This window comes from Lates calcarifer, linkage group LG18, assembly GCF_001640805.2.
Source record: "Lates calcarifer isolate ASB-BC8 linkage group LG18, TLL_Latcal_v3, whole genome shotgun sequence".
Lineage (NCBI taxonomy): Eukaryota > Metazoa > Chordata > Actinopteri > Centropomidae > Lates > Lates calcarifer.
Window position 1 is genome coordinate 12,855,373 of NC_066850.1, and position 24,563 is coordinate 12,879,935.

At 38.5% G+C, this 24,563-nt stretch overlaps 2 protein-coding genes and 1 long non-coding RNA gene across 3 annotated transcripts in view; all 3 read right to left on the bottom strand.

Moving 5' to 3' along the window:
- Positions 1–589: 589 nt before the first annotated feature.
- Positions 590–4,173, bottom strand: LOC127143537 (uncharacterized). The gene is made up of 4 exons (XR_007815054.1): positions 3,750–4,173; positions 2,284–2,349; positions 902–956; positions 590–623 (listed from the first exon to the last, which is right to left on the bottom strand). It is a non-coding gene; the product is annotated as an uncharacterized LOC127143537 (long non-coding RNA).
- A 272-nt stretch (positions 4,174–4,445) lies between these two features.
- On the bottom strand, positions 4,446–22,870 carry cpm (carboxypeptidase M). The gene is made up of 10 exons (XM_018694816.2): positions 22,724–22,870; positions 20,833–21,021; positions 18,514–18,611; positions 11,935–12,107; positions 10,264–10,363; positions 10,040–10,145; positions 9,596–9,766; positions 8,321–8,473; positions 8,051–8,199; positions 4,446–7,936 (listed from the first exon to the last, which is right to left on the bottom strand). Exons 2-10 carry the CDS (start codon positions 21,005–21,007, stop codon positions 7,673–7,675), a joined length of 1,389 nt encoding a protein of 462 aa, XP_018550332.1. The 5' UTR covers positions 21,008–21,021; positions 22,724–22,870; the 3' UTR covers positions 4,446–7,672.
- Positions 22,753–24,563, bottom strand: part of LOC108895871 (thyrotropin-releasing hormone-degrading ectoenzyme) — a 211,152-nt gene continuing 209,341 nt past the window's right edge. Inside the window, exon 27 of the transcript XR_007815013.1 lies at positions 22,753–22,790. The gene's annotated coding sequence lies outside the window, so the exon portion shown is untranslated. The remainder of the gene's footprint in view (positions 22,791–24,563) is intronic.

Below are 24,563 nucleotides of genomic sequence, written 5' to 3' on the forward strand. Positions count from 1 at the left end.
TACTAATTACTTGCTACTATTAGTAACTACTTTTAATTACTATTATTAATTATTAGTAATTAAGTACTATTTATACTTTTAGGTGATACCATTAAATACTATTATATTACTACTTGAATACTAATTACTTGCTACTATTAGTAGCTACTTTTAATTACTATTATTAGTAATTAAGTACTATTTATACTTTTGGGTAGTACGGTTAAATACTATTATGTTACTACTTGAATACTAATATTACTTGTTAGTACCTATATTTAAACATTATCATATGTTACTACTTGAAAACACCATCTTAAGTTGATACTTTTAGTTACTAGTGTTAGTTATTGCTTACATACTATTTTACTTACTACTATTTAAACACTAATGTTATTATGTAAATTACTACTTTTAGGTACTACATTGGAATTACTAGTATTAGTAAGTACATTTAAATACTACTTAATATGAGCACATTCCTACATCACTACTTGTTTAATTTCTAACATCTGGTTTTTGTTTCTATGTTAAATTTAAGAGTTAAACTGTTTGTTTAAAGTTCCCTGATGTGATTTTAATAGAAATAAAAACATTTTCCTACCTTCACCCTCGAGTGGATCCAGTGGTTTCTGTGAGTTCACCTGAAAAACAAAACATGACATTAATCAAAAACAGAACTGGTCATTAAATGAGAATAAAAACACTTCACTGCATCTTTACAGACACAGTCATTTTATCCTCAGATTCTGGATCTAAATATTTAGTTGTAATATTGTTTAAATTGTTCCTTTTCTTTGAAACTGTGTTTCATTCAGTTTCTGTTCAGACTGAAGATTGATCACTGATCTATTAAACTGTTTAATGTCTGAGTCAGTGAAGTCTCTGGTGAACAGCTGATGTGATCCTGATTCTGAATTACCTGGAGGACTCTGTCCTGGTCCTGAACTCTGGACTCATGGATGAAGTGGTGACACCTGAAGGAAATAAAAGAGAAATATACAAAGGAAAATTATTAATACTCTTATCACTTGTTCCTCATCAATAATTCAGCACAAACATCAGACACATTTAAACCTTCACAATAAAAGCACAAGGTGTCTGGATACTGAACTTCAAACTGTAATAGTATTAGTTGACTTTTACTTCCATTGTTCATTTCATTGCAGTGTACCGTTCTGTATCTGACAGAACACGTTTCATTTCATTTCATTTCACATGTACCTGATAAACTCTCAGGCCTCATCTCACTCCTGATTCAATCATCTTATATAAAATCTTGCTATCACTTTATATTAAGCTACACTTATTCATCATTAACTAGTTGCTTAGTAGCATGCATATTGGCTCTTAATCATAAATCCCTTATTCTACAACTACTAAGAGTTTTCCCTCAACCTCCTAATTACTGCTTACTGAAGTAAGGAGGATCTTAAAAATACTTTGTTCAGTATGGACCTTGTAAGGTAGTAGTAACACTAGAAAAGTAATTCTCCCTTATTAACAACAAAACTGATGATCAAGACCTCACTATACAACAGGAACATATTCTGAGTTAGAGAGACTTAATTTAGATTTATTAATCATAGAGCAAACATGCATGCTAAAAAACAACTAGTTATTGGTGAATAAGTGTAGCCTAACAAAGTGTTACCAAAATCTTTGTATTCTGGATTTACAAAAGTCAGACAGTTTCTAACAGCAGGATGTTTTACAGTTTCACTGCAAAGATATTTTTAAATCATCATTGCACTTTTGTTTAACAGTTACAATTACAACATCTTAGTAATAACACTAATATTTTATTGATTGATTTGGACAGTGTTGTTTGCAGCTATATTTTATCAATTAAAAACTAAAACTTTGTCCTGAATATCTAATAATATTCAGTCTGAAATAAAGATATTTTACCACTCAGATAATTAATAAGAATTTAACATTTGTTGGTTTAAATTTGTTATTGTATAAAATAATTGAGAAATATTTGTATAATTATTTCAACCAAAAAAGCCAAATACTGTCTTCTCAAACATGAGAAATTAAGTTTTCTTTGTCATGTGACAATAAATACAGTTGATTGGACAAAGGAACATCTGAAGACATCACCTTGAGCTCTGAGAAACTATAACAGGCCTAAGTGTTTTCTAACATTTTACAGACATGAATCTGTTATTATTATATTCAATATTACATTCATTAAATACAAAGGTGAGTGAAACAGTAACACTGAGCAGTTGCTGACGTTAATATTTTAGCTCATCAACATAAGAGTTTTCAGACTGAGTGAATGTTTAGGACACCAACCTGTTTGGTCTGTGAGGTGAGAGCTGGTGTTTCCCTCCAGGCTGCAGCAGCTCAACAGGTAAACACCTGGAAAACACAACAATAACATGTGAAAAACTTATAGACTAATACAAAAACAGCACTACAAAGTATTCATCAAGCTTCAACAGTGAAGGAGAACATGACATTTTCTGCTAAAATCTTGAAAACTACACTTTGAGGTGAACTTCTCATTTTTAAGTGCATTACTTCAGATCTATTCTGAGGAACTTTTACAAATTGATTCACACTTTTCATTTTCATACACAATGATTGATTTAAACTAGGGGAGACAAGGAATTAAAATCTTTACAAACCTGTATTTACAAAACTGAGCTCAGTCAAGAATCAGGTCACCACAAACAAATGACTGATCACTGATATACATCAGAAGAGCAATGGATGGACACGAACAGATTACGGAAAAAAGAGAAAACTAACTACAACGAGACACAAATCAGCCAGACAACGCTGCCATGAACGGACACGGAAACAACCACAAAGACACAAAACAATGCAAATGGACAAAAAGCTGACCACTAAGAGATTTAGAAAAAAGACTTGGTAAAAACATAAGGTAATGCAAAACTACGACGCTAAATGATGCTAAATGACCACCAAGTGACACAAAACAATCACAAGAAGATGCTAAACCGCCATAATGGGACACAAAATAATCAGGAACTAACAAGGACACAACGTGATCACGAGATTCACGAAGTATCACAAAATTGCAAAGACTCAAAGAGACAGAACAAGTCCACAAAGAGTTGTAAACAGACAACTATCTTGTTATCATTCGCCCATGTTAGCGCCTACATCTCAGAGGCCTGAGGCCTGTACTAGGAAGCGAGGTCACTGGTCTCGGGTAAGTTCAGGAGTAACCTAATTGTCCTGAAAAACTATATAATGCCACAGGCTGTTGTAATTGTACACTACACACTAAAATATACAATATTAAATGCATACAACGTTTTAAAAGGCTATAAAAGGCTATTAAAAGATTATATTTCATCCTGACTTGAGCCAGGTTCCGCCACAGCTGCACCGCTGCAGCTGAAATTACTGTTAAATTGAAGTCAAATGCCTCATAAACCTACAGACTTAACGTGCGATCTTCATCTGAAATTATGGTGCACGTCTGTAACCACCGTCTTAGTACAGTTTACAGGCTGAGACAGCCAGGGTTTGTCAACCCTGAATTCTCCTAATAACCAGCATAGGTTAAACTCCCTTCATAGTACAGACCTCATGTCAGAGTTCAGTCCCGAAACAACTGCTTTAGTCACAGAAATACACCTACACTCCTACCCACGAAATAAAAAACGACTGGAGATGGACACAAGGCCAAAAGGTATCACTAAAGAGAGGGCTAATGCTCGCAGCTAATGCTAACACTCATCACTAATGCTGACGCTCGCAGCTAATTAGTTAGCTTGTTAGCTTACCTTCGCTGCAGGTGTGTTCAGCGTCCAGCCTCACTCGTATTCGGCGAAAACAGCTCCAAAGCTTGTCTTAGCATCTAAATTTCTTCAGCAGTGAAGTTCCTCACAGTTCTAACAAACCTAAACGACAAAGCGACCACTCAAACATAGGCTTTCTTGCTATTTAAACTCCTTTTTTCCGACTTTGTTTGGCAGCCGCTGCACTCTCCACTCCACTCCACTCACGTTCAGTGACGACTGACGTCACGACCACTGACGACACACGCCAGCCAGCGTCCACTCCACGTAACTTCTGATTGGTCGAATCATCGACTGGTTTACCCTCCTGATAACCTAGGTTAAGCATGGATGTGTTATTAAATCCACGCACTTAACCGCGAAAAATCAACAAAGAGAACTTAACTTATCAAAATATGGAAATCAAATTATAGCCAAAAAAGAACAGTTAGAATTATTTAAATAAATATGAAATAATTAATATACCACATTAAAAGATGAGCAATTAGAAAATAAATCATATCAACATTGTCTCATGATGTTTTCAGATTTTCGACTTAGGTATAATTTAAAATAATTTTCAGTATCATAAAGTTGATTTAGAAAGTAATATTTTCAACTTAAATTTAGCTGTTTATTCACCACAGTCACTCAGTTCTCATAATGTTTTGACTTATTTCAAATTCTGACTTGGTGTCTTGTCAAATGCAATATTTCTGACAATAACTTACCTCATAATTTCAAGGTAGCATTTTGTCTTCATGTTGACTTAGATAGAAAAAATGTAACCTTTTCTATGGTTTAAAGACAAAATACATTAACTCCCAAACCATTAAAGAAGATTAAATCCAAGTTAGGGAGCTCATAATGAGACCATCAATTAACACATTACAATTTTTCAGTTTTTTATGACTTTTAATATATTTCCTTCAAGAACCAGTCTTACCGAGCAGTGACAGTTCACGTCAGGTCAAGTCCAAAGTAGGATTCAGTGTCGTCTGTGGTGTTTTACAGTGTAATGAAACATTAAGAAGAAATGTAAAAATTAGACTGAGGTCTAACATCTCAGGTGTGACTGAAACCTGCAGTCACTGTAGTTTCAACATGGCACAGAGGAGTTTTTAATATCAAACAGTACAAAAGTATAAATACCTGATATTTGGCAAAAATAAAGTTTGAGTGAGGGGAAGAATCTGCTGAAGGCCGCTGAGTTTCAGTTGTGAAGAAGAGTGAAATGAGTCGTGGATCAATGCCAAGCAGCATGAGCGAGGACGTTCCCGATCCTCTGACCCCGTGTTAAAACAGGAATCACACCTGTTGTTTGGTTACTGGAGCTGCTCTCAGCGTCTATATGCTGTATATAGATATATATACTATGTACAGAAACCGACTAAGCTGAGGGTTCAGCTGTTAGAGGTTTGATTCCCAGTCATCAGATTGTCATAGACCAGTGATTCCCAACCTTTATTGGCTTGTGACCCTTTAAAACAAAGAATTATCCAATATTTTTTAAATATAATTCAACTGACAGATGAAATTACAAATTTACTAAAGTAACATGTTTGTTTATGCTGCTTTTTCACAAGTTGGTATTTAATGTAGTCCTGATTTTTCTGCATGTATTGCACAGCTTCTACCACCAGGTGGCGCCTTTGAGGTATTTTTAAGTGTATTTTAATTTATGTAAAAGTTGGGTTACTTTATTTCTATTTTTCATGTTTTTTAATTGGTTTATTGTATTTATGTTGATTATTATCATTGTTATGTACATTTGTATTCAATCTATTTTATATACCTCTAAAGTCAATATTAAGTGCTTTGTTGTTGTTTCTTTTACCAATACAAAAGAACTGAGTTCTACTACTTCTATTCAATCAGAAGTAACATTTTTCTCTGTTGTTGTGTAGTCAGAAGCTACACTAGGTTTAGCAGCAGAGAAATGTATGGAAAAAGTTGCTTTAAGTTGCTGTGATGAGAAACTTTCTTAAAATAATGAATAATAACTTAATCTTAGATAGTCATTATTTAGAAATATGAAGTCATTATTTTGAGAAAATTTCTCATAATAATGAATTACAGGATTCTTATCATTATTTTTTTCCTCAGTGATGGAAAAAGGGCTTCCATAGAAATACAAGCTGCTTGGCTGCTTTGTTTTTGTTGGGAAGTGCATAAATAAAGGTATAAAAGGTAATAAAGGTATCTAAAGCTCAGTATCTGTCTGTGTCTCTGACATTTTCAGAGGTCTGAGCATATAAAAACATTCAGTATAGGAAAAACGTAAATAAAATAATCAGAATTCCTGTCCCAGAGAAGTCCTTTCTTATTTCCTCTCTTGTTAATCATCTTGTGATCCCTTGGACTAATTTTGAGTGTGAAGCTCCAGGTTGAGAACCACTGGACTGAACTGTAGGCATGACTGTGTTGAAATAAGCAGAAAAGAATAAATGCCTGTGTGAACATGTCTGATGACTCAGTTTGTTCCTGCAGTGTTGTAAATCAAACGCACCTCAGTGAGTTCAGACCAGATGAGTAATGTGTGTTTGTGTGGCGTCACGAGGATCGCTTAATTTCACAGCGAGCGCTGACTACTGTTAACGTCCTTTTCTCTGGCTTAAATACTTCCCTTTCTAAAAAGAGCATTCTGTCCCTGCAAGTGCTAATTTTAAAGTGCTCCTCCTCACATATAAAATTACAGTCTAGCTCCACCACACTTAATGAGCCTTATCACTCTCCCTACACTCCTTCACATGCTGTAACGTCTCAGCAGGAAAGACGTCTTGTCATCCTAAGATAAACCCCTCCAGGCAGTAGAGCTTTCTCCTCCTGTGACCCCCTTTTTCAGTACAATAAACTCCCAGCTGCCTTTTGAGGAAGGCACAACCATATTTAAAACCTGTTTATTCCTGCGAGAGTACTGAACTCTGTAGTGCAGGAAAGTGGCAGTGAAGTTGCACTTTGTGTTTCTATTATTGTTACAACTTTTTAATGTAACTCTCCTGAGGTTCCTCTGTCTTTTCCCTTAAAGGATAACTCCTTTTGAACTAATTTTTGAACCTGGGCCTTATTCTCTCATGTTTTTGGGTATAAATGATTGATAGGGACAAAAACCTTTGGAATCAGTTAAGTATTGAGCAAGAGCGGCGTACCCTGCCACTGAGAACACCTTTTTGTTTAACCAGAAACATCACTATATATCACTACCAGATTCTACTGATGTTCCTGTTTTTGTCAATGGAGTCTGGTAGTGATATATAGTGATGTTTCTAGTTAAACTAAAAGGATCTTACTTTTCAGTATAAATGTCTTTCTCTGTAGGAATCCTACCCATTTTGGTCTGTATGAATCATTTACATCCAAAAATATGGAAAAATAAGGCCCTGTGGAGTTTTTCCTGCTCTTCAGTTCAGGTTGAGTCTAAAACACCAAATTTCTCTTTAGAAGTCAATACATTTTTTTCACAATTAATGAGGAATAAGGCTCCAAATTAAAATTACTGTTGGGCCCAGTCACAGCAGCATTTAAACTGGAGAAATTTTGTCGCAGAGTAAATAATTTTCTCTGAAATCTCTGCAATCTGCAACTCATTTTGCAGGGTGAAGAAAATCTGTGCAAACCTTTCGTGTCATGTTCAACTTTGGACACATGAATTTCAGACACTGATCAATAGCGAAACGTCTTGATGGTGTTTTGAGGGAACAAACAGCCGGATGCTGTGTCTCAGTTTATGTACTTCCCTAATCACACTTGCTATAAGAGCCAGGATGTCAAAAAGTGGAACAGCGGACACTTCCTGGTCACCATCTTGGCTATGTAGCAGAAGGGGAGGGACCACCATGGTGGCTGAGGGAGGAGGACATGTCATCGGCGCAGATGGCCAAAATCCTGTCGTCAAAACGTTGCTTTAAAAACCAGAGCGCCAGGTGGCTTCAGGCAGTAATGGATCGGAGCGCCGCCACAAACCAAAGCCCCACACTAAGCCCTGTCCATGTGGGCCTGGTGATGGCTCCGCCCGCCTCCAGGTGTAATGTGTAGTTACAGGTCGGAGTGGGCTTAACTTGGGTGGGTTTAACTTGGGTGGGGTCAGTTGGGGTGCGTTGTAACAGGAAGTCGTGTTTCATGGCAGAGTATTGATCAGGACCATACGGGACATTAAGTGTCTCTGTTAAAACCTCGTGACCTGGGTACGTCACCTGTTGGTCAAAGAGATCAGAAGAAGTGTGGTTAATGTCTCATGAGAGTGTAACTGCAATAACCAGAGCTCTACCACTAGAGGTCACTGTATCTCTGAGAGTGTGTGTGTTTACTGTGAAGGTGTAGTTTCCAGGTAGCAGCAGTCTGTAGTATTCTCCATATTGGTCAGTTCTGAACGGACACATGTTCCTGCGACCTTTGACCTCCACTACTGCGTTCTGCACTGGCGCTCCTGAAGCATCAAACACACGACCTTTGACCCCTGAACACAAATATAAGATGATTATTAAGCATCAAATCTGGTTCAGTTTCACTTTAACTCCAGAAAGACAGGTGAACACATGAACAGGTGGACAGAGGTGTACAGACAAACAGGTACTGACCCAGGTGGACCTGCTGGATGTAGGCCCGCAGTGCCCTCTTGTTCTCTGTCCACAGAGCAGGAAGCTCCCTGACTGGAGGAAACTTGCAGCAGGACACCTCCAGAGTCAACTCCAAACACTGAGCCCACACGTAGTTATAGTCCTGCATCCCACCTGGAAACACACACAGACACACACCATGAAGGAGATGGTTAAAAACAGCATGAGACATGAGAGGCACAAGAGCAACTAAACAAAAATAACCAACTCTGATTAATTATAGATTATGGAAAGCTTTTACTGTGGCCAGAAACGACGCTATGAGAGCAGAGAGAGTGAAGCAGGACAGGAGAGTTGTTGTCCTGAGACAAGATTCACCTGAAGGACTGAATCTGTTTTCTCAGGGAAGAAACTTTCTGCTTATCTGACATTAATTCATATGACCAGAACGAAGCGATCTTTGTAGTTTTTAGTGTAAATCCCTGATGTATAGTCGCCTCAAGTGGAGCTGTTGTCAGTTGGGTGATTGGGTTGCAGAGATCAGGTTTCTGCAGCAGGAAACCAGAGGAGGCAGAGCAGTGATGAACAGGCAGCCGCTCCTCATCCTGTTTCTGTCTCATTCTCTGCAGGTTTACAGTCAGTTCTGCCGAGCATGGTGGACCTCAAATGTAAACATTTAGTGCAGCTGCATGTAGTGATCTAAGAGTGTGAAGGTCAAGGTGGAGGAGTGTGTAGTGTGTAGTGTCTGACAACGTTATGGATAGGATTCCTACAGAGACAGACATTTGTATTTAACAGTAAGATCCATTTAGTTTAACCAGAAACATCACTATATATCACTACCAGACTCCATTGACAAAAACAATAATTTTACAGAGCAGAACACAGGAGCTGCTGGAATACCACTGCAGTTAGATTGTTTGTGTTATTGTGTGACTTTCAGTGGTGGAAGTGTTCAGATCCTTTACATCAGTACAAATACAACACAATAACTAACTAACAGATGGAAGCAGTGGTATTCCAGCAGCTCCTGTGTTCTGTGAGGTAAAATTGTTGTTTTTGTCAATGGAGTCTGGTAGTGATATATAGCTGTGTTTCTGGTGAAACTAAAAGGATCTTATCCATTATGTTATCAGACACTTATGAGCCCAAAAATATGGGTTGAAAAATACCTTTAAGGTGAGGAGCCGTGGCAAGTAACTTAATACATTTACTCCATTACTGTGTTCACTGAACCAGATCAGATGGTTGTCTCTTGAAAAAAATACTAAACAACACTTGAAGCAAAGTGCTGACCTGACAGAGGATACCACTGGTATCCGTTGGTGATGCCGTCTAGGAACAAGGCGTTGTCGTTGCAGCTGTCACCCTGGTGCATGGAGCCGTGGTTGTGGGAGTACACCTTGGCCAGGTGGACAAACACGTCATCATCAGGGGTGATGCTGGCCCCACCCACCAGCTCACTTCCTGAGAAAAAAACAGAACGAGTTATATTAAATGCTCAAATTTTACAAATAGTAGATGTGAAAATGATGTTTAAATGAGAGAAGAGGCTCTGTAACTTTATTTGCGCAACACATTTTGTACACAGGGTAATTAAAAATGGCTGACTATAAGAATAAAACAGCATACAATGAAGAATAAAATTCAGATTTCCAAATAAAAATAGACAGTGCTGCTGTTTGACACATACAATTTTATTCATCTGTGAAGTTACAGTTTTTGTTTGAATGTGTTTACCTCCATTGCTGTTGTCATATGGATAACTGGCCACCAGAGCTCCTCCGTGAAGGTTTGCAGAAAGGACGAAACTCTCAGTCCTCAACCAGCCAATCACAGCCCTGACCTGTAACGCATCCAGTGATGTTTTGTATACTTTTTGATACTTCTGCTCTTCGATTTTAGACAGATTTTGAATGCAGGATTTGCACTTATACTGGAGTATTTTTACATGGCTGACCAACCTCTGCCTCTCTCTTCTCCTCATCGAGCCGTGATTGCCGTCGGAGACCAGCGAAAGCATCAGGGAAGTTCCTGTTCAGATCGATGCCATTTTGGTTGAACCTGAAATAGATGGACAGACATACACATTGTTTACGCTGAGATGACACAGACACTCTCTGGTTCCAGTTTTGGAGTATGTGCTGAGGGTCCTGTGAGCAAGGCACTCATGTTGACAGCCATTTCCCACGATCCTCTGAGTGTACCCAGGAAGTGAGTGTCTCTTTATTTATACAGGGGAGTTTATGATTAAAAACAAACAAACAAACACTGGGAGAATGTAAACAGACAAAAAAAAAAAAAAAGACAAGTGAATTAGTAATGTTTAAGCTAAGGTCAAAGGTCATTGAGCGACCTCACAAGCTGCTGACTCATAGATATATATACACATCTTCTTATAAGGTTATTTATTTATTTTATTATGTATGTATTCACACATACACATGTTTGAACCTGTTTATTTTTTAACAAGACTGTGAACGGATGTGTCCCCACAATGTCCAAACACTGTCACAAATACAGGAGTCTTTAGAAGAAGTCAAAACACTCATTAGATACTTAGAGTTTTTACTGTTACTGTAATGTGTATGTGTGTGATATAGATCAACAGTGTGCGTCTGGTTTCCTGCTTATCAGAGTGTTTTGGGCGTTGGAGCGTCACATGGTTTAGGCTATACTCAGCAAGCATGTCGGCTTTGAGTGTGTTTATCCTCCTGAAGTCTTTAACATCTTGTTTTGACATTTGGTCTGACAAACACAGACACACAGAGAGACACACACACACGTTTTGGAGACTGACATGTACTGTGGCACAACCTAAGCTGATCCATCTGCTTCTTAAACTTCTTAAGGACCCGGTGAAATAATACATACATTTTAAATTCTTATCCTGTGCTGCTCTGTTATCTGTCAGAAAGATCATTTTTGATTATCTATATACCAGAATCTGTCTTTTTTCCTGTAAAACATTACAAATACTATCATTGTCAATATAGCTCATGTGTCATAGTGGATAGAAGAGTGATATCAAGGCTCAGAGTTGTGTGTTTGGACACGCCGTCAACAACTTTGTTTATGTTTAGGGGGATTAAAATAATTAATAGAGTTGAATAACATCCAGTTTAAAATTAATCCAAAAGAATATATTTAGAGCATCATGGATGGTGTTGAGTATCTGAGACCAGATGTTTTTGGCTTTCACAGTCATTACTTGAGAGTGACTACCACTCTACACAGTCAACTTTTTGTTGATGATTGAAATGATTGAAACGATGCTTTGCCCACAAATTATTTTCACTCAGATATCCGTCACATTTTAGAAACTAAAAATGCTTCAACTGCTGTATCACTCAGCTGTTTACACTCCTGACTTTCACCTTAAATTTAATCTCACTGGAAAAGCGTTTGTATCAAGTATTCCCTCTCTTTTACCTCTCTTTTTGGTCTCCACCACCTAAAGGAACTATTTCATTGTTTAGTTGCTAAATGCTCCACTGTGTTCATCATCTGGTCTCTAACTGTGTCTGCTGTACCTGAGCTGGTAGAGCACAGTAGCTTTGTCAGAGCTTGTTTGATGAAAAACAGCTGACACAGAACAAAAAATGGTAAACGCATCAAAATGTGTGTGTCTCTACCTGCCCTGGCTGTACTGGCAGTGTGTGCCTGCATCATCAAAGCCATCGGGGTTCATTGACGGGAGGATGTGGATGCGGGTGCTATTCAATAACTGCAACGACCATGTTTCGTTGTTTCGGTAACCACGCACCAGGTCATCGATTAGCTGGAGCAGCAACACACGGCCGAGAACCTGCACAAACACAAAATCATGTTTTAATCACTTCAGAGGACATTGCAGTGACTTACATTCTCTACTGCTCGCCTAAACCTAACCTCAAACCAAGAGTTCACCCTAAAATTTAACTTTACATCAATGAGATTTGCTTTTTGTCCCCACAATGTGACTGTGCTATGTCCTCCCTTCATGAGTAATATAAACACACACACACTACTTTTGGTTAATTAAAACTGACCAAAAGTAGAGACTTAAAGGGATAAATGTGACTGATTTTTCTAAGGTTAATTTGATTAAAAGCTGAATGAAGTCTGGTACTTTAGCATGAACACAAACTACTGCCAGACTTCCTCTTGTCACTGCTGCTCAGTTTCAAACTTTCATTTATTTCCACCCAACATCAGGTTTTTTTCTGTTGACATGACATGACATTGCCGCTCGATGAGCCTGCATGTTCCCTCCTGATGGAAAGAGCAGGGGAGGAGGTGATGCTGTGAGTCAGCGAGGAATTGAAACGCAATCTAAGAGACGAGTTAGGGGCTGTTTTTCTGAGGCAGATGACTGATTGGACAGTGGGGAGAGAATTAAAAAAAAAACTTTGTGAATGAATGGGAGCCTCAGGAGGGAGAAAGAGAGAAGGGTGGGAAAGGTGAAAAGGTGTGTGCGTGTACAAAGACGCCACACACACACACACGTTAGGACTAGCACTGCCTCTGGCCATCATTTTGTTTTCCTCCATCACTTGTCTAAACTGTCTCCCTCTGTTCTCTCTCTACTGCCGTCACACAGAAACACACCCATTTCTGCTTCAGTACCTTATAGAATAAAGTCTGGTGATGTTCTGTATTTTCCAATTGTGAATGAATCCAATGAAAATAATGACAACAATGAACTTCTCTCAGTAACAAGTATTTTGTGTGTGGTCATGTGTGATCTTATTCCTGTGTGTTGAAGAGCTCCATTGTTCAAAAACATATCACAGTTGCCACAGTCACACATTCACCCAAACATTCACTACACCACCAAATGTGGATTAACACGCTGCTGAAATTAATCCCCAACAAATGCACTATTTACTCCTGGTTGTCAAAAACTACAGCGAGCAGTAGTAAATTACTGAGCATTTTTTTTTTTTTTAATAAATAAACTACATATTAATGTGTTTTAAAAGGAAGCAGTTTTAAGTTTTGCTATTGCTACATAGATAATGTTGGCATTAACAACTGTCCATTGATGCCATGTCATATCAGATTAGGCAAATGAACACTGCTGTTCTGCTCACATATACAGTGATCACCTTGTTTAGCTTGTTACAAACCTAATGACAAGCTGAAACCATCAAAGACTGGACAAACCACACATTAAGATTATTTTCACCAAAAACTTCAAAGTCAGGAAAGAGTAATAAGCTTACGATGACATGAGACAACAAAATGAACCACTGGTCTGGAGACAAATGCTCAAATCCCACGAGAACGCCAATTACCATGTGCTATTGTACCAAAACAAACACAGATGACAACCAGCTGCTTGTATTGTTTATATGCAGTGTCATTTGTGCTGAAGAGGCCAAAAAAAAGGACAAAAAAAGCTCAGAGGAAACTGGAGCTGAGAGAACTTTACAAAACAAAGCTAAGCAGGCTTAGCAAAGCAGGTAAAGCTGCTGGAATACCACTGCCTGCATCTGTTTGTTTGTGTTATTGTGTGACTTTCAGTGGTGGAGGAAATATTCAGATCCCTTACATCAGTAAAAGTACCACATAATAACACAGATCAACTAATAGATGGAGGCAGTGGTATTCCAGCAGCTCCTGTGTTCTGCTCTGTAAAATGACTGAATGTTTTTGTCAATGGAGTCTGGTAGCGATATATATGATGGATAGGATTCCTACAGAGAGAGTAAGAGTAATAGAGTAAGATCCTTTTTGTTTAACCTGAAACATCATTATACATCACTGCCAGACTCCATTGTTGAAAAATGTCATTTTACAGTGTATTACAATAGCTGCTTTTAATGATAAAAAGTATTGATATCTTTAATTCCAGTGTTACTTGAGATCTAAGTGAAATTTTGTGGTATCATCCACCTGAACTGTCACTGATTGGAAACTGACTGATCAGCAGTAGGAAGATAGGAACAGTTTTTTGTCCAGGTTCGAGCAAGTTTAGACAACAAGATTAAACCAGTCCACTGCTGTTTATGTTGGTGTGCATTAGCAGATATAAGCTAATGTTCAGTGCTGCATTGAGCACAGGTGGGCCTCACTCAGATCAAAGGGTCAGTTAAGATCTCCTCAGAAACAATAACAGAGTCAAACACAGAAGAGCCTGTGTACAGTTTCCTTAGAAAACACAGGAAACCCGGCTCGCCCTCATTTCCTCCTGGCCACACACACATACAACAAGACCCTCACAAATTTAGAAAACAAGACTGATACAGTGAGCAGATAAGTGTTGAAAGGCCGAGGGTGCGTGCGGTTATGTCACTCGTCACTCTATCAGCTCTGACAGTTTCTGGGAAGTTGTTGTAGTTTCTTTATTAAAAAAAATTACGCCACAGGCCACAAAAGTTCTCATCTCAAATAGAGACCTGGCCAACTAACCCAGGTCAAGAACAATATTTTTGTCACGTTTTTCTTGCTAGATACTGTATGGATGTATCCACTTAATTTCTTGTACATACATTCATTATTACACAGACTTAAGACTGACAAATGGATTTAGATTTGACAACAGTATATAATATTTTGCTGTCACATGCGACTAAGGCATAAGTGCTTCATACATTCGGATATGTCCTGAAGCAAAAAATATGATAGATTCAGTGGGTCAGACACTGCTCATTGTGTCCTGGAGTTGTTTACTTCTGCCTTACATGTTATTCTTGTATATTAGGACACCTAAGGACACCTGTATTACAACTTACAAAACAAAAGTAGGCTAGCTGAGGCTTAAAGGAAATCTCATTAATTTTGCAGATATCATAACAAACTATAATTTTGACCTGAGGCTAGATGCAAAGTCTGAGGATCACTGATGTGATAATTAATTCTGAGGGAACCATGAATGCCTGTACCAAGATTCATGACAACCCATCTCATAGCCATTAAAACATTTCACTCAAAGCCACACGAAAAGTCAGGGGATTGCGAAAGTGATCAGAAATCATCCTCTGGGGACCATAAACACCTGCACCAAATTTCACACCAACCCACCTGGCAGCTGTTCAGATATTTCAGCCTGGCCTAAAGTGGCGGGCCGACTGCATGAGTGACATTTCCAGCCATTGTACTGGTGTGCTGCTAGCGTGGCTGAAAAAATATACAAATAAAGTTTATATCTATATCAACAGGGCTCAGGGTGAAAATGCGAGTTTTACATGTAAGTTTGATGTGAGCAGATTAAAGAAAGGTCAACTGCAGCAGACTGACTGACTGTTTATCAGTGAGAGGAGTGAGTGGTGTCTGTTTACATTTAAATCAGCGTTGTTCAAGCAGAGATTGAAGCTGCTGAGAGACATCTGTTTGACTTGACATTACTAAACATGCCCAGGATCAGTGATATTAGCCAGTAAAATCTAACACATACAGAATGATTATTTTCCAACAAGACAAACTGTATTCATGCTACTGACTGAACAACACTATGTCGGAAAGAGAGATAAGCGTTTTGCTTTTTGGCTCATCAGGACATGGATGACCTCCTCAGTCATGTGACCTGTTTCCCTCTTTCTGAAGGTTTAATTTTCTGTCGTGCTGTGGATGTTGTTGCTTCCTGTGTCGCAAATGTGGCTAAACAACATGGTTTCCCATCAGAGGCCAGGATGTATAAATGGTATGTGCGTACAAAGACTATGCATACGCCTTTTCCAACACAAACAGCAGTATTTGAAAAACAGACTGTGCTGCAAGAATGCGTCTACAACATCACACCCATATATGATAGCATAATATGTGATTTTGACATCATGGGCATTTCCATATCCAGTAGAAAATTCACAGGATGACTGAAAACCTACTGGTGGCAATAAATAAAAAGTCAGAGAATCACTAAAACCAGTAAGATTGATCCCCTGGGAACCGTGAATACCTGTCCAAAAGGTTATAGCATTCCGTCAAGTAAATTTCCATATATACTATGTATCCAGCAGAGATTTCAAAGAATAAGCAACAACTTTGACAACTGGTGGCACTAAAGAAAAAAGTCAGAGGATCACCAAAGCCAGTAGATCTTCTGGGAACCATGAATATCTGTACAAAATCTTGCAGAAATTAAACCATCAGATGTTCTAGTATTTCAGTCTGAACCACACTGGTGGACTGACCATAAAAATGTCCACATTTCAACTGTTCCCTAATCAGTTATAATGATCCATTTTAACCATTTATACATTAACTTCAGGTAATTACAACTAACTATAACTGTAACTATTCATCTATTATTTTTATTATATGTCAACATTTTATCCAATACTTATGGCAGGATAAGTTATTTTAAGGAAGTTCAGACTTCTTTAAGCTGGTTTTCACACACACACAACTGCAAAAGGTCCTGTTCTGTGTCATCAAATCGTAATTTCTATTCTGAGCATCAGCTGAGCTACTTCACAATCTTTCCACATATAGTAACCCTCTCCTACTGCTATAGGGAACCATGGTAGGATGAGGATTAAATATAATAGAATATAATAGAATGTGCCTCACTGCTTCACCTCTGAGACCACATGAGGTTATTAAGTCTGTTTGTTGTGCTCACAGGGAATAAACTCCAGATACAGTCAAAGTTATTTTCTGGGAACTGCTCACATAAACACAAACAACAGACAACAATCTCAACACAACACCTTTTCAACTTTTCCACTGAGGCTACATTCCTGCTGTTATAACGTCTGTGTGCTGATGCAGTGAAAAGGCCTTTTTCTGGAAGTTTCCTCTGAACTGACACACTCCACTGACTCTGTTTGCTGACTCTGAGTGTGTGTGTGTGTGTGTGTGTGTGTGTGTGTGTGTGTGTGTGTGTGTGTGTGTGTGTATGTCTGTGTGTCCAGGCGTGACTTGTCTATTTAAGGACATTTCCATTGACTTTCACACACATACGGCGTGATCAGCCTTGACCGTAACCACAGCAACCAGATGCTGGTCAGGGGTCGCTGAGAGTTTCCTTCACACTGTTTTTAATGGACATTTATCCACGTTTATTCTGTCTCATACCTCATTTACATATGGCATTAAAAGGCATTTTGGGTGATCAGATTACAGCCAGATAGTGCTCGACTATATGAAACTACAGGTGTAAGCACACCTGAGATGCATCCCGTCGGTCAAACCACCTCTGGAGGTGCTCAGGTACGCATTGTGACCACATTAATTAAACTCTATATTAATAGTTTTAATGTTTCCTATCTCATTGCATCAAACAAGTTTTCCATCTGCTGTTTAGTTTGTCATTGATTTTCCCATGATGATAACCTAACTGTTGCAGATGACAGCAATGCAGAACTGCTGTTACCACATTGATAAAGCTGTTCCAGGATCTGCATCAAAGCTTAACCTGTTATTACCTCTCCCCAGTCCTTCTGCAGGAAGTGACAAGTTCAGAGCTTTGACAGTAAACATTAACCGCACAAACTAACATATTAACCCATAAATGCAGAGGTGTATTCATTCCTACATACATCAGGTTTTTAGCAACACCACACACAACATTGCTATTGCCTATTACCGCATACTGAAAAGTTACACTCCTACATACCTCATGTTTAGAGATTTTAGAGCTTTTAACTGAATGAAAAGAATGAATTAGACAGACTGTAACATAGTCCCTAGCTGCTAAAGATTGGAGGTTTTCTTTTGAAGGTTAATAAAAGCATGTGAGTTGGTTTGACTGAACCCTCATTCTTAGAAAGAAGACTGGGGGTCTACAGCAATACTCATAGCTCTGTGAGGCACAATGGTACTTTGAATATGCTGATTTTTAGCAGCCCTAACGTTGACCCTACTCACCATCTTAGTTTAGCATGTTAGCATGATTAAATTTGTTAATGTGAACTAGCTGAAGCTTTGTTTTTACAGGTATAAGTATACCTGAGTATGAGCTCTTTTTTTGTCTCTGCAGCTGCTGCTTTCTTGTTCATGAATCCATGGAATTGTTTCCTAATGTTGACTTATGTTTTAATGTTGACTCAGTGTACTGTCTGTATCCATCTGAGGATAATACAGATCAACACACACACACACACACACACACACACACACACACACACACACACACACACACACACACAGAGTCTGTTGTCTGAACACAAAAGTGAGTATGGTGTGTGTCTGACTTTGAATGGCTTATGTTGATCTCTTTAGTCTCCTTTTATTCCCACTTCCTGTCAGCAGGGAGGGGTCCTGTCGTATGTGTGTGTGTGTCTCACCTCGTTTCCATGCATGTTAGCCACATATTTGAACTCTGGGGTGCCGACTGTGTGACGATGAGGACTGAGACCCAGAGCCAACACCCACAGCTGCTGACCTGAGAGAAACAGGAAGTAAACTCAGTTTTTTTCATTCATAAAAGTGACATTTTGTAGAGCTCATTATTTTTGTGCAGGAATCTACTAAGGAAAACATTTTGCTGAGATGTTTCCTGGTGAGAACAAGACTCTGCATGAAGCTGAATTAACTGCAGTTGGGTGTTGTTGAGCTATAAACCAACACCTGAGACTTTTAGCTGGTTTGGAATTGGCTCAGTCCACCTCACCAGTGATGCTAAACATTCAGAAGAAACAGACCTTAAAGCTGCAACAGTCAGTATTTCTTTTGTATGAATCATAGGTAAAATTATGATGTGTAATGTGAAAGGCGTTGCATGCAATGACAAACCCACAATTTAGACTTTACCTCCACCATTACCACCATTATTACCTGGTGTTTACAGGCTTTGTACAAACTGCAGGCAAATCAGATTCAGATCTTTAGGAACAGACTGTCCGCACTTATTTGCAAGTGTCAGTAACTACGTTAGCTACGGTCACTCGACTTCGTGTCATCCTTGTGTGTCTCATTGTGAGTGACTCAAAAGACAGTGAAATCTGACCTGAGCAGCCAGAGCATCGAGACACACTCTAGAGATCCATTTGGAAACATATTTAAAACCACCTCCAATCCAAGATTTACTGTCCAGACTTTCTAAAATCAATCTGGATTTGCCAAAAGATAGATAAGAACTGTTGCTGTTGAAAAAGAAATAACTTGGTTTGGTATTTCATGGTATGGGAATGTTATTTGTTTTGCAGATGTTTTGGTCATAGCCCAAAGTATTGGACAAATTTCAATTCTGATGACCAAAATCCAACCACCAGTTCTCTAGAGACGGTTCACCAACATCCAAAAATGTCAACCTGCTGCTGGCACTAAGAGAAAAATCTGAGGATTGTGATGATTGATCCTGTGGGCATGTTGATTATCTGTAGCAAATTTCATAACGATTCATCCCAAAAATATAAAATAACAGAAAGTAAGATTAATACACAGAAATATAACAGGTGAATTAAAACAAATTTTGGCTCATGTCACACAAATTGAGAAAGGTCATATAAGGTCATTTCTGGTTAATATCTTTGTTTGGGTTTGAGTCATAATGTCCATCCATCCATCCATTATCTATACCGCTTATACGTTAAGGGTCACAGGGGGCTGGAGCATATCCCAGCTGTCATTGGGCAGGGAGTCATCATGTGTTAGAAATCTTTTCTATCATTGCACTGGACAGAATATTTCTTCATTCAGCTGACTGATAAGTCTTTGAGGATTCTGTCATTGTGAAATGACCCTCTGTCTTTTAAAGGTTTCCCTGAGCACTGAGACTTCAACTCACACGCTCACACTGTGACCTCGACTACTCTTAGTCAAAATACAACCACACAAATTCTATTTTTCTCCACTGCCATGACTGACTTCACTAAACAGCCAAATACTTTAATTAGATTGTGAAAGTTTAAAGGCCTCTAATGGAGGCAGGAGTTGGTGCTAGTGCAGATTTTTCAGTGGAGTAAAAATGTCCATGCACACAACCTACAGGTAACTATATCAGTGCTGCAGATGAATGAATGAAGCTCTGCAGGTCTCGGCAAGTCTGTAACACACACACATGCACATACACACACGCGGTGAAGTAAACTTGGGTAAACTGTGAAAGACTCATCACAGCAACATGAGGGAAAAACTGGCAAGCTACAGACAGACAAGGAGGTAACACACACCCACCTAAAAAACAAAAAAACACAACACACAAGTTGGACGCAGGCCAGCTGGTGTCCTAGATTAGCTCAGATTAGCCCTGTGTGTGTGTGTCTGTGATTAGCCAGATTAAGCCGTCCAAGATTAAATTTAACCTCAGTTTGCAGTCCTGTTGTATGATACAGACACACACTCAGTCAGTGTCATGGTTGCTACAGTGACTGATAATTTAACAGTCAACTGTCATCTCCTAGGTATGTGTGTGTGTGTGTTTGTGTAGGTGTGTATAAAGTAATCCTCCTCCGTCTCTCAATGTAAAATTCTGATTTTAAAATGAGAGGTAGCTACCTGAATGTTTTGTTCACTGATCCTTGGAGGAACATCAATTTCCAAGAAATGCTATTTATGTGTATGACAAATCCCCAAGGACATTTTGCGTGTCATATCTAAACAATTTGAGTTTTTCATGTGTGATTTAAAATCATATTGGTCAGGGTTAAGGAAACAGATGTTACCTCTGACAGACTGGCCGATGCTGTACAGGTGTGTGATGTCAGGGTTGGAGGCGTTGATCTGGCGGAGGTACTGTTCGATCTCATGGTTGTTGTGGTAGCGAAACTCCAGCGCTGAGGCAGGGGTGAGGATGAGGAGGGGGAGGAAGAAGACGAGGAGGAGGAGGAGTGATGACATCACTGCAGTGTGACCTGCAGGAGGAGAAAGCAGAAAGTCAACAACAACAATAACAACTAGTGTGAAGCTGAAAGTTCTTCTGCACTCATCATCTTAACTAGAGTCTTTGGGGGAGTGAGATCGAAGTTAACAGCTGCATAGAGACAAAAACAACGTATTAATTAAACCTATCAGCAGAAATAAACTGATGAATTCACTGATGAATTCAGATACGACTGCTCCGTCTGAACACGTACAACTTGACCAAATGTTGATTTAAAATGTATTTTTTCTGCTCTGGTGTGTAACTAACAGGAACTGGACCTCTGTGCTCTGCATGTCTGTGTCCTGAGGCTGCAGCCTCCTGAGTCACTGGGCAGTTTCTGCTCAGGAATTTAAGCTCATGTGCAAAACTGTAATTACAGTTGAGTGCAGCCGTTTGTGGTGTCTGTAGATCCCTTCAGGAACGCTGTCAGCCTCAGAGGGTGGTTAGATGAGTTTATAGATAGGGATAGGGATGCTGTTGCTGCCTATGAAGTTATGGATCACTGTTCTTTCAGTAAGCCTTCACTGTGTAAGTTTCTGTGAACTAACCTGGGGCTTTAGTTTAATTTGTATAAGCTGATTTTATTCTGGCACTGAGTCAAATTAAATGAGTTAAATCTCAAGTGATCTAATTTGAATGGGTTATATTTACTTCATTGTGTTCAGGCTTCATCTCAGTTCAGCCAGACAGTTACCACCAGCAAACATTGCAAAGCTGTATAATGATCTAATGAATGTCCTCCAGTAATGACATATTAAGATAAACAGCTTAATAAAACAATATAGAAACGTCAATGTTTCCACAAACTCAGCTGAGGCTGTAACTTAGTTCAAAAGTTAATTTTAGTAAAGTAAAGCTTAGTTTGATCTTTCGTAGCGGTCCAGTGGTTCTGATACCGAGATTGATGTCCATGGTCTCATATCGCGATATGTGAACCAGATGGGCTTTGTAAAGCTCACAACAAAGATTGGTCTGGTCATTACTGAGACAGAGTTAAGTTTTGATAAACAGAGCTGGGTTAAAAGTAAGTAAGGTCATTTGTATGGAACCTCTCTCAGATACAACATCACAAAGTACTTTACATCACAAGATTAAATGCTCAATTAAAAACAATATCAAAAATAGTAGTGATTAAAATCACAAGTATTTCTTAGAAGTTGTACCAAAAAATCCAATAAGAGGCGAATAAATAAACGCTTTCAGCTGCTTCATTAAGGTTTTGTTGATTTCAGTTTAACTTCATTCTCTATGTTGAGTTTGCCTTTGTTCAGTTTTACAGAGAAATCTTAAAAGCTAATGAAATAAAGTCAGTTCATATACAGTAACATATATTGAAACCATTAACATGAAAATAAGAACAATATTTAATAAAATATTGTGGAAACAAACTGATTTATAGGAAAAGTCTAGAAGAAAACTATCACACCACAGGGATGTGACTGAATATTGTAGAAACACTTAAACTGCAGGAGATAACGCATCATTATCATGGCTTCTACAGCAGTTACAGATCTGACAGGAATATTATGTAAACAGAAAGTTAAAAGTTACACCTCTCTATATATCTGGACTTTACTGGAGCATAACAGAAAAACTATGGAAATGTTTCTAAAGCAGTACTGCGCTGATCGCCGATCGATTATTAGCCGTTAACGGACCCTCAGATCGATACCGACAGTCGGAGGTCTTACCTTTCTGCCGCCTGCCGGTCCTCCGAAGCCGAATTCGAACCACACCGGAATGACGAGCCTCCAGGTCCTGCGGAGGAGAGACAGTTTAAAGAGGAGTCTGTTTCTGTCTGTCGCCTCTTTGAATGAATGTTACTTATTCATCAGCGGGTCTCCCTGTTTGTCTCCGGGAGGGGCGGAGTTTATAGAAGTTAGTGTGTGTGTGTTGGGCGCAAACACACATTCAACAGTCATTCATTCATTCAGTTTAGACAGAAAAGGCTCCTATTCTGAACAAATGTGTGCTTTACCTCATTCACATTCAAGTTTAAGTTCGTTTATGTTTCTCATTGGACTCTATGATATTGATCCATAGACACAGAAACAGGAAATTAAATTAAAATTAATTACAGATTACATCTTATTTTATGCAATGAGGTAAAAAACAAATAAACAAACAAAACAAGTGCTGACGTTTTCCTTCCAATTTGGGTCTTAAAGAGGTTGTAAGGGCCTTGAGGAAGTTTGTAAGGGTCTTTGAAAAGGTTGTAGACTTCGAATATGTTTAAGGCTGCTGTTATCGAATTCCTGGAGGATGTTTTAGTCACTGAGGAGGTTGTATCACATCTTAAGGAAGCTGTAGGGACCTTCAGAAGGTTTTAAGAGTCCTTGAAGATGCTGCAGGAGGTTGCATGAGTCATTGAGGAGGTTTTAAGGGTACCTGAAGAAGCTGTGGTCCTTCAAGAGAGCATAGGTAGACAAAACAGATTGGTTGTAGGTACTTTGAAGAGATTGTATGGGTCATTGAAGATGTTGTCTTGAGGAGGCTGTAGAGTTCCATAAGGTCCTTGAAGAGAATGTAGGGGTGCTTGAAGAAGTGATTGATGTATGGATCGTTAAGGAGGTTGGAGGGATACTTGAGGAGGTTAGGGACCATGAAGAAGTTGTTTCGGTGACTGGAGAGGTTATAAGTGACTGAAAAGGCCATAGTCCTTGTGGAAGTTGGGTGTAAATTAACTGTTTAAAGACTTAAATCCTTAATTTAGTGACAGACTAACATAAAGAGTTTCCCTTTGGTCTAATGAAAGTTACACAGTTACAACCAGTTAAAACCAGCTTGATTATATCAAGTTTGCATGGACATTGAAGAACTCTACTTCGCTGTTCCCCAGTGGCAGTATTAAAAAAAATACACTACAGCAGTTAAAAGCACCAAGCAAAACCTCTAATTTGAAAAAAATGATTTGAAAGATACTATAATCAGTATGAAAACTTCTCACTTTGCCTTTTAGCTTCTAATCCTACCAATTTATATGTTATTCCTATTTATTACATTAGATGGATTTATTTAACTTTTTTTAATATATTATTTTTACATTTAAGTTTTGAAAGTATTTTGGTTTAGCATTTTAAATCTTACATGTATTGTTCTGCTGTGATGTTTGGTTACTGTCATGTTTTTGTTAAACAATACATGCTTTAAAGGGAGTTGCATATATTTTTGTGTTGAATTTCTATGTGTCAACTACCCTTATCTTGCAAAAGTAAAAAAATGTATACATTTTCTCATGAGATTCAGGAGTTATGAGCACTTTTTTTAATTTACCCTAAAACCACAACACAATTATAAATCTCACCCAAACTATCACTTACCTCAATCTGATCCAGTTTCCATGTGATCTCAACACTAAAACATAAACATTTTTAATTATAATGCATTTAAACTCTCCAGTTTCCAGCCCACAGATCCCCTGCCCATAACTGTTGGGATCCAGAATTTAAACACACTTTTTGGTAAGACTGAAAACAATTGTAAAGAATCTGTGACAGAGGAAATTAGTCTCACTCTGACAGCAGTGTCAGT

What these genes read in the sequence shown, in the direction of transcription:
- cpm (XM_018694816.2), bottom strand. Translation starts at nt 21,007, where the DNA reads ATGTCATCACTCCTCCTCCTCCTCGTCTTCTTCCTCCCCCTCCTCATC. An exon ending in TGCCAGTACAGCCAGGGCAG is followed by an intron (nt 10,364 to 11,934) that starts GTAGAGACACAC and finishes CATCTATTTCAG; the next exon opens with GTTCAACCAAAATGGCATCG. An exon ending in CATCCAGCAGGTCCACCTGG is followed by an intron (nt 8,200 to 8,320) that starts GTCAGTACCTGT and finishes ATTTGTGTTCAG; the next exon opens with GGGTCAAAGGTCGTGTGTTT.